Source organism: Lipophrys pholis (assembly GCF_963383615.2).
Source record: "Lipophrys pholis genome assembly, chromosome: 6".
NCBI classification, from domain to species: domain Eukaryota; kingdom Metazoa; phylum Chordata; class Actinopteri; order Blenniiformes; family Blenniidae; genus Lipophrys; species Lipophrys pholis.
This window is the reverse complement of record NC_137629.1, coordinates 32,682,805-32,701,544: the sequence shown is the minus strand read 5'-3', so window position 1 is coordinate 32,701,544 and position 18,740 is coordinate 32,682,805. Positions and strand designations below refer to the sequence as shown.

General features: G+C 43.4%; 1 protein-coding gene across 4 annotated transcripts in view; it reads left to right on the top strand.

Moving 5' to 3' along the window:
• The first annotated feature begins 5,978 nt into the window (after positions 1-5,978).
• The window catches only part of LOC308110786 (transcription factor COE3), a 146,471-nt gene continuing 133,709 nt past the window's right edge, over positions 5,979-18,740 (top strand). Inside the window, exon 1 of one of the 4 annotated variants that reach the window (XM_080465358.1) lies at positions 5,979-6,400. In XM_080465358.1, the coding sequence (XP_080321484.1) occupies positions 6,267-6,400 (134 nt within the window). In that variant the 5' untranslated portion in view covers positions 5,979-6,266. The remainder of the gene's footprint in view (positions 6,401-18,740) is intronic. The other 3 variants (XM_080465355.1, XM_080465356.1, XM_080465357.1) reach the window with 3 other exon arrangements.

The window sequence follows — 18,740 nt, the reverse complement described above, 5'->3', positions numbered from 1 at the left end:
GGGGCTCCGTACAGGTGAGATATACACAACGAATATGTATATATGTATATATGTGTACGGATGTCTGCAGTAGTACACACTTGCTCATTCAGAAAAGAAACGATAGATGAGAAACCGGATGTTTAAACTTTACTGCAGGACGGATCACAAACGTTTCCTTGGTGAGTTTTGAACAAGTTTAGGGTCAAATTTGTGTTTATATACGTGGCAGAATAACAATAATAATAATAATAATGAGAAGAAGAAAGAAACAAACAACACTACACTTACAATAGAGTCCTTGCCTCCAGAAAACAGATAATAAACCACCACTCTACAGAAATCAGGCGTGTTTCCAGGAAAATAAGTTGTTTATAAGATCTTTGTCTCATTTCCACCTGAATCAAACATTCCTACACATTAAAAAAAAAAAAAAGAAGAAAAATCAATATTTAAGTTATGAGTATCTTCCAGGACCTGTTACTGTTCCAGTAAAAAATAAAATAAAAGACCGAACATCGTTATAATTCATTTAAAAAAGATAAATGACACGTTCTGGTTTTATGGTTCTGTATTAGTTTTTTTTACGTTTTCTATTGTTTAGTTCCATTGATTTTGTTTAAAAAAAATAAAAAGACCGATTATTTAAAAGAGTGTTTGAGTTTTTTAAAAAGTTCTCCACAACCTTTGAACGTTTCCTAACACTTCCGCGACTTCCGCGTGTTAAGCAACATGCGAGGAAGCACCAGATGACACGGACACCATTCACACCGCATCACCGCCTGATTGCGCAGGTGTGTGAAGCCCCGCCCCCCCCCCCCCCCCCCCCCCCGCCTCTGGAGTGGCGCGACGAGCGGGTGAAGGTAGGCTGCTTCAAACACCAGGAAGTGAAAGTTTCTGGTCACTTCAAGTTGAGAAACTCGTGTTTGTTTGTTTTCATGTTGTTATTTTTGTTGTTTGTTTTTGTTGTTTTGAGACGATCGTTTGCTCCTGAAAGGCACTTTTATATTTGTTGACATATTTTCTGTTCTGGATTTTTTTTTAATGTTGTGTAACTTTAGAATAGTTTTTGTTTCTGTTTGAATCAGGATTAGATTCGATTAGATTAGATTAGATTAGATTAAATTAGACTTTATTCACTCCAAATGTGTGTATTTTCTGTTTCTATAAAATACTTTCTGCTTGTTTTTTGCTCATTATTTTAATTTATTTGCTTCTCTCTGTAGAAACGTTCTTCTTGTCTACATTTTGTCTCGTTCCAGCAGTTTTGTGTGTTTTTCTTTTTTCTCTTCTAGTTTCTTTCCATCCGTTTCTGCTATTTTGTATTTTTGTTTTTATTCGTGTTTTGCCATTCTGTGTTTCTGTACCAGGAGTTTTGAGGGTAAATGGCAGTTTTCTCTCACTTTGGAAACAATCTTTGTGTGTTTTGTGTTATTTATTTTAAACGTTTCTGTTTCTTTTGCCGTCAGTTTTCGTGTCCGTCTCGTCTCTTGTGTGTCGTTTTGTGGTTCTTAGAAACAGTTTTGTGTCTTTTGTTCGTCTCCTTCTAGTTTGTCCTTCTCTTTGGTCTTTCTGTGTCTCTTGTTAACACGTTTGTGTCTCTTTATGATAAAAGTTTGTTTTAGTCAGTTTTGTGATTCTCTGTGGTCATTTTCTGTCTCTTGTTGGGAGTTTAGTATCTTAAGCTCAGTTTTTATTTATTTAATCTATTTAGTTTGTTGTAGGTTTGAGTTTTTCTTTCTGTCAGTTGTGTCCATATGAATGTCTTGTGTGTTGGACAGTGTGGTTTTAAAAGTAGTTAGAAGTGAGGGAACTGCTGGGCTATGGACTAGTTCGACTGGTGTGATACCAGCTGCGTCCACTGGAGGGCGCTCTATACCTTCAGTTCGTTTCAATGCAGAGTCTGCTTGTGTGAAGATGCTCCTCTTCATCACATCAGATGATTCAAATAGTCTCTGCCCCATTATTTTCCATCCTTATGCGTATTTCTGAGAACATTCAGTCGCTCTGGTTCTTTCCTGACACTTTGTCGTTTGTTTCTGGGGAAATGTTTCCGCGTCGTGACGCAGAAGCTCAAAGTACAAAATGTTTCATGAATTCTGAGAATAAAACCTGCAACGGAAATGTTCTGCGCTCGAGGAGCAGCGAGAGCAAATCTCTGCTGCTTGTGTGTGTGTGTGTTTGTGTGTGTGTGTGTGTGTGTGTTTGGGGGGCGTGTTGGAGGTTAAATACCCCCTCAGATGGTAGAAGTGGTGTCGTGACCTCCTCACAGCAGGAGGTCTGATCGGAGCCTCGACTCACTTCGGAGGATGAAAGAAGGATTTGTTTTGGAGTTTCTGTGTTTTTTTTACGTCTGAGTGTGTTTCCTTATTTAAAAAAAAAAACTAAAATCATCTTATTCTCTTCAGTCTTTTTCGACTCAAAGTTTTTATGTTTTTAAACTGTAATATAATCCTCTATCAATAAGATATTTTTTAAAAAAAAAGTGTGAAAATAAACTTATTAACCCATTAAATTCTAGTTTTGGTGGTTTAGTTTTTCTCCATCCGGTGCATGATAATAGGATTCATCATTTTGATTATTTTATATTGTTTCTTGTAACGTTGCTTCACCTGAGTGGGTCAAAATATTGTGACAGGATTATTATGAATCAATATGATTTAAAAAAACAAAAAAACAATATCAATACGAATTAAAAAACCCATTAAATGACATTTTAAGCAATTAAACTTTCAAAACAACAAAAAAAAACATAAATTTGGGTTTAAACATGATGCATGAGAACATTTCTGCAGCTCTTCAATCCACATTTGAAAAACAGAACAAATTCATTTTTTTAATGTTTAATTTTAAGTCCTATAATCAGTTATTTCCTACTTCCGGCGGGTCCAGTGCAGCCTGCGTGATGCTTCATGGAGGGAGGGTTTTAATAAAAGGTCATTTCTTCAGATGTTTCTAGTTTTTAGTCAGAGTGGAAATGCAACGAGCGGAAAAGTGAAAGTTTTTCCAGAATAAAGCTGCAAAGACACAAAGAGGCTGCGAGTCGAGGACCCGCTTAACTTTCCTGCTTAAATACTTTAGAATTCTACTTTTCTGTAGATTGACTTTGTACCCGAGCTGCAGTACCGCGTGTGACCACTGCGCGGCGCCCTCTGTCTGCATACAGGCCTCAGCTGTCTCTCTCTCTCTCTCTCTCTCTCTCTCTCTCTCTCTCTCTCTCTCTCTCTCTCTCTCTCTCTCTCTCTCTCATCCTAAGAAATTCAATAAATCCACAAAAACTCAAATAAGGAAAAAGAAAAAATCTCTAAACTGATTTTATTTATTTTAAAAAGATTAAATGTGCATTTTCACTGTATTTTATTTTTTTATTTTCTTATTGTTGAAGCCTGGGCCTGGCAGCGGCTCTGAGACCCCCCCCCCCCCCCCCCTCCTCCTCCTGGGGGGTTCTAGGTGGTTTGAAGAGGGATGAAGGGTCCTCCACGATCCGCAGTGACTTCAAGGAGTGCTTGAAACCGTTCCAGGGGTCCTGGGAGGAGGTCCTGGATGTTAATTCCTCCTCTCAGTGGGTTCCAGGGGGTTCAGGGGGTTCTGGAGAGTCCAGGGACAAGGAGCGGTTCTGAGGAGGTTCCTCCAGGAGCCTGACTGGGTTCTCTGGAGTTCTCATGCTCGTTTCCAGGTTTTTCAAGGTCTAACCTTTTTTTTTTTTTTTTTTTTTTTTTTTGTAAATAACTGGAACAGATTTCATTTTGCTTTAAAAAAAAAAAACAACCAACCAAACTCTCCAGGGTATTCCAGGACCTTTCACAACTCAGTCCTGAGGTTTTTAAGGATTTCCAGGTTCACTGCAGGAAGCTGGTTTAGATTTTCAAGATTAAAAAAAAATAAAAGGTTTTTCCAGGGACATCAATTTAAAAATAGATTCCAGGTTTGCTGTCATTTTATAGAAATTAATATTTAACAGAATTAAATTATTGGAATAGAAATAAACACATTATGGGAAGAAATTTATAAATGAAATAAACAATTAGATTTCACTTTCTAACGTCATAAATTGATAATAAACTAAATTACTTTCATTCCTTCGCAGCACATTTGCAATTAAATAAAATAATGTTTAACACAAAGTATAAAACTGACGCAGATATTTATGAGATTTTTAATTGAATAATGTCAAAGTAAAACATTTGCTCCTAATCAGGGCCGATGAACGCGCGCTCCGTCCTCCTCCTCTTCCTCCTCCATCCTCCTCTTCATCACCAACATGTTTGCAGCGTCTCATTGACTTTTTCTCTCCCCGCGCACAAGTATTTTTCCAGGCTTTCCAGACGTTTCGGTTTCCCTGGAGGAAGGCAGCGGGCTAAAGGAGGATAAATATTTAATCAGCGCTGCTCTGGAGTTTTTTTTTTTTTTTTTTTTTTTTTGCTTAATTAGAGGAATTCTGCTCCTGCCACGAAATCAACCGAAATAACTGCTGGAGACGTCAAATATCCCCCGAAAACATCAAGAGAGCAAACCTTAAATCACTGCACTTTATTATTCATACCGGTATTATTGTTGATGGTTATTTGATCCGTTTGATGTAAAGTAGAAATTAAGTATTTCACACTTGAACTGAAACATAAGAGGCAGGCACGCGCACGGTAGAGTGCGCGTTGGGGCCTAATTTTGTGTGTGTGTGTGTGTGTGTGTGTGTGTGTGTGTGTGTGTGTGTGTGTGTGTGTGTGTGTGTGTGTGTGAGAGAGAGAGGGAGAGCGCCATATGTTCGTGCGTAAGGAGCACAAATTGGTGCCAAATTTACGCGCCGCTCGCGTCAGTCAACCTGCGCGCGGGATGACAGAGGAGATTATTCCACATGAAACCAGTTAATCCCGCGGAACCTGGAGAAAGTCTGCGGCTGAGGGGAGAGAATACAGATCGGGGGGGGGGGGGGGGGGAGTGATCAGCTTCAGTATTACAGTCTCGTATCCGCAGAATAAACGCGCAGCGGGCCCGGGCGGAAATGACACGAAGGTTTGGAGATGGAGGAGATTCCACCTCGTGTGTCTGCAGCTTCACACAACTCAGGTATTCCCAGTCCCCCCCCCCCCCCCCCCCCCCCCCGTCCCCCGTCCCCCCCGCCTTCCCCCCAAAATGAAATACAAATATAAATAAAAAGCCAAATTCCTCCCAGCACAGCGCAGGAACGAGCCACTTTGCGGGACGTTTGCGGTGTTGGCAGTGACGTGTGACCCGTGCCGGAGCGTCTCTCTGCGGCTCCGCGGAGCTCTGGAGGCTTTAAAACGGGACGTGCGTCTCTTGTTTATTCAAACGTTTGAAAATGTCACCTCGCGCCTTCAGCCGTCACATCTGTTGCGCTCATTAACTCTAATCTCTCCTGCTTTGGCGTCGCCCTCGTGAAAACTCCGCGTTTTAACCTCATTTTTTGCAGCGCGCGCGGCCCAACACGCGGAAACCCTTATTTGGCGCGCACCTTGAAAAACAATGACGTATCGCGAGGCTGCAGCCAATCAGCGCCCAGAGGTGCGGCTGGTATTCAGATGAGCCGTCCTTATTTGGAGTTGTCGACGCCCCCTCCTCCTCCACGCCGGTCCCCCGGGAGCTCCGAGCCGCGGACCCCGGGAGAAGGAGCGCTCCGCCGGGACAGAGGAGCCATAAAGAGCCGGGGAGGGAGGGGATGAGATTTCTCGCTGCCCAATCCCCCTTTTCCCCCGGGAGCCGCAGCCTTCCACGGTCCGTCCCTCCCTCTTGTTTGCTAATCATTTCATTTTACTCCTTTTTGAAGCACTGGCTTGTTTTTTTTATCCCACTTTTCATTTCTCCACGAATCGGCGGCTGCTCGCCTCCCTCTGATCCCCGGCTCTCCCCGCTCCGTCCTCCCGGCGTCAGGCGCTCCGGATCCCGGCTGATTGTGCTCCGCGTCTCCCCCGCTCTCCCTCTCTCTCCTCCCGGCTCCTCTGAGATGCTCTCCCCGCTCTCCGCGCCTCTCTCCGCCCTCTTTTAACTTCACAGACCCGGTTTAAAGCCCGGGCTGCTGCGAGCCGGGGCTGGGATCTAAAACAAGCCCGGAGAAACCCAGAGGGATCCGGGGCTCTTCTCTGGATCAGGACCCGGTACTCGTGTGTCCCCCCCACCCCCCCACCCCTCCTCCTCCTGCGCATCGCTCCTCTTTTCTCCACCTTAATCCAGGTGGTCCTTTGGCTTTTTGAGTGGCTGCTACAGGGAGGATTATTCTTCTTCGTCTTCTTTCGTGTTTCTGGTGAAGACAAAGCTCCCAGAAGGACACTTTGATGTTCTCCATCCAGGACAGCCTCCCCCGGGGGGCCCTGACCATGAAGGAGGAGCCGCTCCCCACCGGCATGACCCCGGTCCGCTCCTGGATGCAGGGCGCGGGGATTTTGGACGCCAACACAGCGGCTCAGAGGTAAAGGAAACAAACAAACCAAAAAAAAAAATCCCTTAAAAACCACGAAACTTTTCATGTGTCGACTGCGCGCGCTGCCAGTCAGTTGAACGTTGTTGGAGGAAAGTGGTCGGTGGAGGAGAAAGTGGCGTTTGCGTCCTGCAGGATGCGTCCGGGAGGTGTGGACGAGGTGCGTCCGATAAAAAAATGGGGAAAAGTTGGTTGTCACGGCTGCTGCTCTGCTCCTGCACGAGGTTCAAGTCCTTATCTCAGGAAACACGGCCGGGGCCGAAAGAGTCTCACTCTTTTAGTTTTAAATCTAAAACTTGAGCAAAAAGAGAAGTGAGACGATCGAGCTGCAAACTTTGTGTCTGAGATAAAAAAGCATCAGGCGTTTTGTCAAAAGAGCCAAAATCACTTTACCTCAGTGTAAAAATCCCGATTAAAGCAAACCGTCTGAGATTAGGTTGTCATTTTCAAACAGCTTTTATTAGTTTTTACCGGCTGACTCGAGCAGCGCGCGGATGTTTCCGCCGCGGAGCTGCAGCTTCCTCACGCCGCCTTCCTGCCTCTCTCCAGCGGACTCGGTTTCAGCGGCTCCCCGGTGCGCTGCGGATCTTCCTCCTCTTCCTCCTCCTCCTCCTCCTCCCCCTTCTTCTCCTCCCCAAACCCCGCAGATAAAACAATGTTTACACGATCCTCACCGCGGATCTACACACGTTCACGCGAACCTGACGCGCAGTTTGGGCTCGAAGGCGCCCGCGCGTAAAAGGCGCCGCGCGCTCGTATTAAAGGTCAGCAGGTAAATACAGGAATAACGGCACATTATTGAATTAAAACTCGCAGATTAACTCACATCCAGCACACAGTTTCTGACGCGCTGCTTTTAAAAACGCAGATTTTCATCGTTCGTTTATTTATGAAGCAATTCAGAGAGAAAATTAATCCTCATTTTACTGGGTCACAGGTTCAATTAAAGATATCCTCCACATTTAGTTTTTTTTTACAGGCAGGATGAAAAACAATATTTAACCCCCGTGGTTGAATCGGCGCGGCTGAGCTTCTCTCAAATACATTTTTTATTTTTTAATTTTAAAGCTTTAATTAAAAAATAAAAATCTAATAATAATTTAAAAACTTCAGGATGACAAACATAATTTTACACGTTGAAGTAGAAATAAAAAAAAGCATCCTCTCGGTTCTCTGGAATATATTTTCTTATAGAAGTTTATTTCCTGTTGAGTTTAATAAAATCGCTCCGCGGTGAAATCTGACCGCTTCACTCAAATCAATCAATGCGGATTTACAGCGAAGCTTCAGCCTGAAAATCTGCAGATCAGCACGAAGCTTATTCACAATAAAACTAAACAAAACAAAAAAAAAAACTCCTCAACTATCAAACATTTCACGGGTTCTTCTCCTCTCCAGAAACGTTTTCTGCAGCATTTCACCCTCGATTTAAATCTTTATTTTTCTTTTTCTCTCCCCGGAAGGTGAAGCTGTTTAAAGTGAAGCTGCAGCTGCTTCAGACACGTTGAAGCAAAAAGCTTTATTCTAAAGTGTAAATTAGATCCAGAGTCAGTGTTGCATCCTGCAGCCGAACACACAAAACACCTGTTTTACATCCAGAGCTCTAAAAGCTGTCAGCACCCAGTTAATGTGAAACAGAGTCGACTTTATTTAAGGCAGGATGTTCACATGTGAGACTGACAGCAGCTCCCAACGCCACACACTGCAAATACACTGCAAGCTCACAGGCATCCCGATCTGCAGGGAAAATACTCACGTTATCACGATAAAATATACACAAATTAGCACTTCTGAAAGACTAAAAGCCTGAAATGTCTACAAGCATTTAACTTCTGTCACAGATTTACACTTTTCTTTCCCAAATAATTTACATTTAAAATGAGCAAACTTACAAATAAAGAAGAATTTTGTGTTTAAAATCTGAGCTGATTTTTTTTGTTTGTTTTACTCATTCTTAGAAATTAAATCAAAAGTCAGCTTCAGTAATCAGAATAAAATTTAAATGTAATTAAGCTGTTAAATATGAGGTTTTGGATGTTTTGTGGTCAGAGTTCGTGCAGAGCTTCAGCAGAAGCTCCACAAATTCCTCATGAGGTTCACTTATTTTTACATATTTAAATAAAAAACAACCCTCAGCTGGACGTGGATTTAAAAAGTGAGAAATGTTTTGTTGTGGAGCAGAAATGCAGCGAAGAGTTTCCTGTGAAGGAAAAGATGTGAAAAGGAGGTTTGGACTCGTGCAGTTCTTCACTTCTGGTTTACAAGCGTTTACACGTGAGCGTCAAACGTCTGCGGCGCCCCAAAAAAAAAAAAAAAATCAGAATTTTGTTTTGATAATTCCTGGAAAAGTGAACTTGGTTCGTATTCAAACGTCAGAATTTTAGTCCTTTTAGCTTCTTACTGAGCGGCGCTCAGCAGAGTGGAACAAACCAGCTGAGAGCTGAGCCGCTGCGTCCCGGAAGGAACGACCCGGACGCTGCGGCGAGCAGCCGCGTGGACAGACGGCGGGAAAGTAAGGAGCATCGAACATCACGAGTTCCTCCTGAGAGTCGACGAGCTGCAGACGGTGGAGGGTTCCTCACGTTCAGACAATCGGCTGCACACAAAGTAAAACTCTGAACCTTCGATAGAAAAGTCAGATTCATTTAAAGAAGAGATGCAAACAGGTTTTCTCAGCCTGATGGACGTTAAATGTCTCATCTCACAGTGGAGGTTCGGGTCTGAAGTAACTAATGGACTCAGTAACTTGAGTAAATGTTCAGAGCTGCAGAGGAGGAGTGTTTTCTTTTTACGTTCACAAAGTTGAAATGTTTCTCAGGACAGAAACCACGAAGCTTTGACAGGAACTAGAAACCCTGAGGAGATCCAGTCCATGGAAGTTCTGCAGAAACACGATTCATTTTAAAGGTTCGTGACTTTTAGAAGAGGAAGGAGTTTGTTTCACGTCGGTAAATTCCTCCTGTTTTCTTCTTGTTTCTCTTTCCTGTGGACTTTGAGGAGGAACGGTCCTGGTCTCTGGTCTCTGGTCTCTGGTCTCTGGTCTCTGGTCTCTGGTCCCTGGTCTCTGGTCCCTGGTCTCTGGTCCCTGGTCTCTGGTCTCTGGTTGTGCCGGTTGTAGTTTGTAGGCGAGGTGTCGGTTGGTTCTCTGCGCGAGGCGTCGCTCTGCCGCAGCTGAAACTTTCAGTCCGTCTCGCCAACACGTCCGTCCTGCAGGACGGAGGAGTGAAAGCATGAAGCAGGGGACAAACTCTGCTCGCAGCCGCAGGTTCACCGTCGGACGGCTAAAAGCAGTGGAAAGTGCACAAAGCACAGGTTTGTTATTTTAACCCGAAGCCGCGAGAGAAGGTGGAACGGAAGCTTCCGGAGAAGGAGGCCGAGGAGGAAGATCCACTTCAAGTCTTCGTTTGAATTTCAGTTGCAGTGAAACGTGTGTCCTTTACCTCCAGACACAAAAACCTGAAATCTCTAGAATCATGAGCGGAATCTGTTCAGGACGAAGAGCTGAAGGAAAAACTAAAGAAGAATAGAGACAAAATTAAAAAACCTGCAGGACGCCGAGCTTCACCAAACGTTAGAGACTCTTTGGGACGGACGGGTCGGTCCCCCTGTCCTTCCCAGAGAGTCTCTAATCTACATTCTTAGAGGGACAAAATGAAAACTCAGTGACTTTTAACCTCACGTCCAGAAAACCGACTGAAATCTGTCAAATCTGCCGAATTTGGTTAATTTTCTAGATTTAAATGACAGAAAGTGTTTGAAGTTCATTCTTGTTTAATCTGGACGGGAGAAATTCACACCGAATCAGACTTCAGAGGACGTGAGGCCGTCCAATCAGAACCACAGTAGATGTGTGGGTCTCTACATTTGTCTCAGCTTCACAATCTGCCGTCGAGGTCTCGGCTCTGAAGCAGCGACAGAAAAACCAGGAGGCGAGAAGGAAAGAAGGCATGTAGAGAACCGGAGAGACGAACCCGCAGGATGAAGCAGCAGCCTCCAGATGACTGAGCTGTGCTGGACAGAAAAACAAAAACAGGAGAAATCTGCGGAGGAAACGTTAAACTTCTGTAAAATACGGAGGAACATGTTCCGTGGTGAGGAAAGGGAGAACGTCTCCTGGAGCTGCCGGACAAAGAAACCAGAGAAATGAGACAGAATAAATTCAAAAATGGACAAAAAGTCGACAAACAGGTGGAAAATCAATGAATTCCTTCATCACGCGGGAAAAAAACACATCAGATGGGATCATTTAAGTGGCGTGACGTGAAGCAAGCAGGGAGGAGGATGTCCTCAGGGACGGGCTGCTGCAGGACAGGGGGACAGGAGGATAGGAGGACAGGAGGACAGGGGGACAGGAGGATAAGAGGATAGGAGGACAGGAGGATAAGAGGATAGGAGGACAGGCTGCTGCAGGACAGGAGGATAGGAGGACAGGAGGATAGGAGGATAGGAGGACAGGAGGACAGGCTGCTGCAGGACAGGAGGACAGGCTGCTGCAGGACAGGAGGATAGGAGGACAGGAGGACAGGAGGATAGGAGGACAGGCTGCTGCAGGACAGGAGGATAGGAGGACAGGCTGCTGCAGGACAGGAGGATAGGAGGATAGGAGGACAGGAGGACAGGAGGATAGGAGGACAGGAGGATAGGAGGACAGGAGGATAGGAGGATAAGAGGACAGGAGGATAGCAGGACAGGAGGATAGGAGGACAGTCTGCTGCAGGACAGGAGGATAGGAGGACAGGAGGATAGGAGGACAGGAGGACAGGCTGCTGCAGGACAGGAGGACAGGCTGCTGCAGGACAGGAGGATAGGAGGACAGGAGGACAGGAGGATAGGAGGACAGGCTGCTGCAGGACAGGAGGATAGGAGGACAGGAGGACAGGCTGCTGCAGGACAGGAGGATAGGAGGACAGGAGGACAGGAGGATAGGAGGACAGGAGGATAAGAGGACAGGAGGATAGCAGGACAGGAGGATAGGAGGACAGTCTGCTGCAGGACAGGAGGATAGGAGGACAGGAGGACAGGAGAGAACTAGATCAGATTCATAAACAAGAAAATGAAAAGTTGCAGCAAAAAACTAAAATCTGCTAAAACGTCTGGTCGGGATGAAACTGGAGAAAAGAAATCAGGAATCGTGACGTTGAAAAGGTCAAAAGGTCAAAAAGATTCAGAGAATCGATCCTTTTTCTCTCCAAACAGGAAACCAGAGGAAACGTGTCGAATCTGAACCGACGCTTCAGGATTTCATGGATCCTCTTGAAACATTTTACAGACGACTCACCCACTTTGAGGATCTTTTCAAAGTAAAACAATGTGAGGAATTAGAATCAAATCTAACAGGAGATCAAGTTCAAATGAATTTCATTCAGTTTGGGATTAAAATCCAGCCGGTGCTTTTGGAGGAGAAGCGACGGAATAGAATGTTTAGTGACAGGAAAGGGTTTTATTGTGAAACTGAAGCTGCTTCGGCCTCGTTTGATTTATAAACAACAATCTCACAGTTTGTGTTGGAATGAGGTTCTTTAAATTTATTTTATTGTCTTTCAGGAACAGAAACTCCGAAACACAAAGTACAGGTGGAAAACTAATGAATCAAATATTTCAGTTTTTGACTAATTTTTCTTGTTTTTCTTTTCTCTGCATCCACAAACATCTAAACGATGTAAAACCTTTCAAAATAAAAACAATATTACAGTTTTCAGTCCAACCATGTGAGTGATGTTAAAATTTAATTCAGAAAACAAATTTTCATTAAAAGACAAAAATGATTTAAAATCTGAGCAATTAGAGTTAAATGGAAACACAAGAAATAAATAAGTCAAATAATTTATAATTTTTATTTTACCGAAGAATGAAAACGACTAAATTTGCACGTTTAAGGCAAAAGCAATCCTGCAGACAGTGAGAGTAGAAAGTTCCCACGCTTTGATGAGCCCCTGAAGCAGCCTTGACCTCTGAGACCTCGGAAATAAAAACGGCGCGGAGTTCAGACTGAACGTAAATAAAGAGGATTTTACACAAAAAGATGAAGAACGGAGACAGAAACGTGAAACTCTGTCGGACTCTGAGCTTCTGTTTCTTTACATTTTGTCTCTGACGTAGGAAAACCTCGTGATTAGGCTTTAGAAATGACAAATGAGGAGTTTAATATGAGAATATGACGTAACAGGAGTCAGAATCTTCAGCAGCAAGTTAAGGTGGAGAAAAACAAACATAGAAATTCAACAAAATGATCAATAAAAATGAGAATAATCACAGTTTTCGGTGCACAAATGAATCCATTTGTTTTCATTTGATCTAAATTCAAGTTTCTATTTGTTAGAAATGACTGAATTTGCAGGTTGGAGGACGTAAACCCCGCAGACGCTGAAAAATCCCACATGTTGAGTTGCACTTGAATCTAACAGCTTCCCTCTGATAATGTTGGTTTATTGTGGGTAAAACTTGTTTGGCAAAAAAAAAAAAAAAACAACAACTTCCAAATAATGATAATTCTCCTTCTGTTAGAATGTTTATCTGCAGAAAAGCTGGAAAACAAATCCAAGAATTACAAAAAAAAACATCCGTCTTATTTTCAGCCTGTTTCTGTTTTCAGGCGTTTCAGAAAGTCGCCTGATTAAAAATCTCCTGTTTTGACCCGAAGCTGAACGTCAAGAAGGAAAATCAACATTTACTCTTTAAGTTTTAGTTCCAACCAAGAAACAGGAAATCCTTCCATTTGTTCAAAACTCCAAATCTCTGACAGGTTTTTAAGTTTCAAAGTAAAAAGAAGAACTTTACATTTAGAGATGAAAATCCTGCAGACACTAAAAAGTTCCCACATTCTTCATGTGCACCTGAACCTAACTTTGACCTCTGACCTCTGACCCCTCCTGATGCTCCTGCTCCATTCCGTCTTATTTTAATCAATTTACGTCTTTGAAAACACTTTTTATGGGGTGAAAAATGTGTTTTAAGCTCATTTTCTGAATTTTGCTGCTTCTGATTAATCTAGATTAACTCACATTCTGTGTCGGAGGAAGCTGATTAATCGATTAATTTGCCGGTTTGATATTTGAAATGAGGGAATCTCAGCTGACTTGGTGTGTTTGTGTCGTCAAGCCGTTGATGGAAACGAGACGTTTTCTCACAATACAAACAGAAGCGGAAGTTTTCTGGTGAAAATGTGGAGACGACTTCTGCTTTTCTTCTTTACTTCAACTGGAAAAGATTTGAAATTAAACCTCGACGTGCAAACTTGAGCAGAAATCTGTAGAAAAGAGGTTTTTTTTTTAAAAAGTAGACGAACGGTGTTTAGAGGATAATCCAGCCGGAGATTTGAGATTAAAGTCTGAATGTGGAGAAGAACGGTCGTAATGTCGTGACGACAGATAATTCATGGGGATTTTGGAATATAAAGTCTGAATCTATAATAACTGTTGGTTTTTAGAGGAATTCAGACAGTGTGTGTGTGTGTGTGTGTGTGTGTGTGTGTGTGTGTGTGTGTGTGTGTGTGTGTGTGTGTGTGTGTGTGTGTGTGTGTGTGTGTGTGTGTGTGTGTGTGTGAGAGATAAAAAAAGATGGAGCAGAGTGAGTGATCCCGTCCTCTCCACCCCGTCTTCGTCCTGTGGGGTTAAAAAAGGAGTCGTTCTTCTTTGGCATCATTTGTCATTGATTCAATCATCGGCCGTTCGGCGGCGGCGCTCCCTGGTGGCCGGAGGGCGAGCGGGGAGGGTGGGGGGTGGGGGGTGGGGTGGGGGGTTGTACGTGGGAAAACTCGAAAATCCATCTTTTGTAAAAATAGTAAATGTTTGTGGTTTCAGACAAAATGAAAACACAAAACCAGATTCCTTCAATCCAAAGAGAAATGAGTGAAGGATTAAAAAAGCAGTGGCCGTGAACGGTGTCGTTGGTTCTTTGCTGGACCCTGAACGCACCGCGGGGCCGGACCCTGAACGCACTGCGGGGCCGGACCCTGAACGCACCGCGGGGCCGGACCCTGAACGCACCGCGGGGCCGGACCCTGAGCGGGGCCGGACCCTGAACGCACCGCGGAGCCGGACCCTATCAATAATCTGGATGTTTATTTCACAACGCTTCCTTAAAAATGCTTGTTTTTCCTGAATGAGTGGAAGTGAAGGGGTGAGACTGGAGGTGAAGGGGTGAGACTGGAGGTGAAGGGGTGAGGCTGGAGGTGAAGGGGTGAGATGAAGGGGTGAGACTGGAGGTGAAGGGGTGAGGCTGGAGGTGAAGGGGTGAGGCTGGAGGTGAAGGGGTGAGGTTGGAGGTGAAGGGGTGAGACTGGAAGTGAAGGAGTGAGGCTGGAGGTGAAGGGGTGAGATGAAGGGGTGAGACTGGAGGTGAAGGGGTGAGGCTGGAGGTGAAGGGGTGAGATGAAGGGGTGAGACTGGAGGTGAAGGGGTGAGGCTGGAGGTGAAGGGGTGAGGTTGGAGGTGAAGGGGTGAGACTGTTTTACGCACCACAGACTCCAACACTTGTGTTTAGGATGACGAGGTCAGAGGTCACTTTTTTTTCTTCATTCTGGAACGTCTCATTTTCAACGTGTGCAGAGAAAAACACACAACCTGGATATTTACGTTTGTCAACACCTCTTCCTCCTCCTCTTCCTCCTCCTCCTCTTCCTCCTCCTCCTCTTCCTCTTCCTCTTCCTCTTCCTCCTCTTCACTTACGCACAATTAAACTCTTGAACGACGTCTGAAAAACGTGTTGGATAATTAATCCGCCTGCCTGAGCGTCGTGTCAGCCTCATCTCTGTAACTTCTCCTCTTCCTCCTCTTCTTCATCCTCCTCTTCCTCCTGTTCTTCGTCCTGCTGGAAGTGAAGCCGACTTGTGTAAATGAACATATAAAGCTCAAAGTCAACAGACAAGAAAAAGGAGGAGCAGGAGATCAGACCTGTGTGTGTGTGTGTGTGTGTGTGTGTGTGTGTGTGTGTGTGTGTGTGTGTGTGTGTGTGTGTGTGTGTGTGTGTGTGTGTGTGTGTGTGTTGGTTCTGTTGTGAAGCTGCAGGTTGTTTGACGTCCCTGAAACCTCGTCTGCTTTTTCACTTCTGTGCATTTTCACACACCGAACACCTCACCCAATGTACTAATTAACACACACACACACACACACACACACACACACACACACACACACACACACACACACACACACACACACACACACACACGGTTAAAATGTTAAAATAAGATGTTCACTTAGATAAACTGTAATGATCTTTAATATCTTACATGCAATTTTCAATTGCTTGTCGTAAATTGATCGTATTGATCATATTGATCGTATTGATCCGTGACATCAGACTTATTTAATTTGAATGTTTGACGAGGCGTTCAAGGACGTCACGTAAACCATAACTTCACCTGAAAATGCGTTTCCCATCCGTGTGACAAATCAAAGTTTTATCGATGATTTCCACGCAGATTGTAACTGGAACAAAAGCGAAAGTGACTCTGCGGCCTCAGAGATGTAATCCGATTACTTTTAGAGAAAGTTAGTGTCTTGAACGTGTAACGATCAAGAGTTATAAACATTTGTTGTAACATGGAATTTTATAATGAAGCTTGGTGGAAGAAAGGATGTTTATTGGTAAAGTGATCACACAGTTAGTGTGTGTGTGTGTGTGTGTGTGTGTGTGTGTGTGTGTGTGTGTGTGTGTGTGTGTGTGTGTGTGTGTGTGTGTGTGTGTGTGTGTGTGTGTGTGTAAAACTACTATTAAAACAAAGCTGTTGACAGTTTAATGATGTGTTCAGGTACCTCACGTCAAACTGGAAACGTCTGGTTTATCCATCCAAAGTGTAACTTTCACACAGATTCTAACGAATGAGTGAAGGAATCCCTGCAAGACTGTAATCAGATTACCTCCAGACAAAGTCACTGTGTTGGTAGAAGAATGAATGACTTCTAATCCAGATTAAAATGTGTGATGTTTTTTATAGAGAAACTTCATTGTAGATTTTAAAAATGAAAGAAATCCACAGCAGAAATGACCGAGACGTTCAGGGACATCATGTTAAAGTAAATATTTACCTGGAAATTCTAAAAACTGCAGTCAGGAAAGTGTATTTGTATTCCCGCAGCCTTTACAATGTAATCTTATTACTTTTAGATGGTTATGTACTAGAATTGTTCAAACTTGAAGCTCTGATCTGTGGTTGTTTTTGGGGTTTTGTGAAGTTTTTCTTTTTCAATCATCAATTAAATGCAGTTAATTATTATAAGTGATATTTATTACAACATAAATGTTTATTTTATTTTATTTCAGAACTGTTTGATTAAGCGAAATTGTTAAAAACCCTTAAAATTCACTGAATTAATCTTACAAAACACACAAATGTATAAATTGGTAATTTCTTTTTAATTTTAAGGGTTAAGTGAAATAGAGTTTTTGAGATTTATTTATATATATATATATATATATATATATATATATATATATATATATATATATATATATATACACGGTTAAATTTAGGATTGAACTTAAGCGAAAGACCGACGAAGCGACTCAAGTAAATGGATTTTCAGAGCGATTGATCCGAGCGACGGACGGTTATTGGTTGATTGATTCAAACACGGCGACTTTAACTGAACCTGAAATCGTCCTCGAACGCCTCACGAGCGGCCGGCTCATTAGTTCACAACACACACACACACACACACACACACACACACACACACACACACACACACACACACACACACACACACACACACACACACACACACACACAGGTCCGACTTGAGTAAATGTATTCCAGGGTAATTGTGCAGCTCTGCATAAATCAACACACGGAGCAGCGTACAGGAACAATCTGTGCATATTTTATCAGGACAAACCAACATCCACAGCAATTAGAGAGACCTGATGGTGTGTGTGTGTGTGTGTGTGTGTGTGTGTGTGTGTGTGTGTGTGTGTGTGTGTGTGTGTGTGTGTGTGTGTGTGTGTGTGTGTGTGTGTGTGTGTGTGTGTGTGTGTGTTCAGCTATAACAGTGTTAAACAGGTTAATGTTGGAACTGGACGTCAGGCTTGCAGAAGAAAGAACCATTACAGTGTCACATCCCAGAGAAAGGTTCTCTCTCAACACGCCGACCACGTTTTATTAGATTTATACAACTTTGCACACGTTAAAATAAATAAATCAGATAATGTCAGGTTCAGATTTCTGGCTTTCTTGTGTCAGTGCAGATTAATAATAAGTTTTCTTTACTCGTCTGTTGCACATCTTCATATCTTTTAACAGACGAGTACCATAAGTTATGCTCCTGAATATAGTTTTTCTTTATGATTCTACCTGTTTTACATTAAAAAGACCTAAAATCTCTTAATTCCTTTGAGATTAAACTGGATAAACAGGATGAGTCAGACTGAAGGCAGCAGCAGCTTCTGATGCTCCTGCTTCTCCTGCTTCTCCTGCTTCTCCTGCTGCTCCTGCTTCTCCTGCTTCTCCTGCTGCTCCTGCAGCTCCTGCTTCTCCTGCTGCTCCTGCAGCTCCTGCTGCTCCTGCAGCTCCTGCAGCTCCTGCTGCTCCTGCAGCATGTCAGCTGCTCGGTTGCAGTTAAACATGCAGCAGCTTCTGTTTCTCAGACTTTCTGCTGCAGCTTTAATTCACTTAATGTTTCAGAGCGTCGCTCAGTGGAGGCGACAGGAGCTGCTGTTAGTGTGAACGCTGATATGATTTACTCCAGCATCAACATTCTGACTCGGTGAACAGCCTTCTGTATACTCTGTGTGTGTGTGTGTATGTGTGTTTGTGTACACACGTGTGTGCACTATGGTTCGTTAGGTCTGAGTGTGTGTAGACGCGTGTGTGTTTTATTGTCTGTGTGTGAGGCAGCAGGCCACGCTGCTTAAAAAGTCAAACAGTGGTCACACCTCGTGTCTCAATTGATTAGTGTGTGTGTGTGTGTGTGTGTGTGTGTGTGTGTGTGTGTGTGTGTGTGTGTGTGTGTGTGTGTGTGTGTTTAACGTTGCCTCTTCCTGTTTGTTCATTCTGCTGTTTTTCATCGACGCTCTGATTAAAGTTTGGGCTCTGGTTGTATAGAGGAAGGCTGCCTGATCCTCCAGAGGCCCCCGGGGGTCCGAGAGGACTGAGGGGCCCCGGTTCTCCTTCAGACGACAGTTCAACTGAGTCAGAATATAATCCTAAAGATGCAAAATGACTTTAAAGAAACAAAAAGACAAACCTGAAACACAACAAGGGGAAAAATGTCCAAGAATAAGACGAAGAGGAAAAGGAGGAAGAATGAAGAAGACGTTAAAATATTATTCAAAACTATTGGAGGAAATGAAACGTGGCTAAAAACAAACTGATGCAAAGTTACTAAAGAGG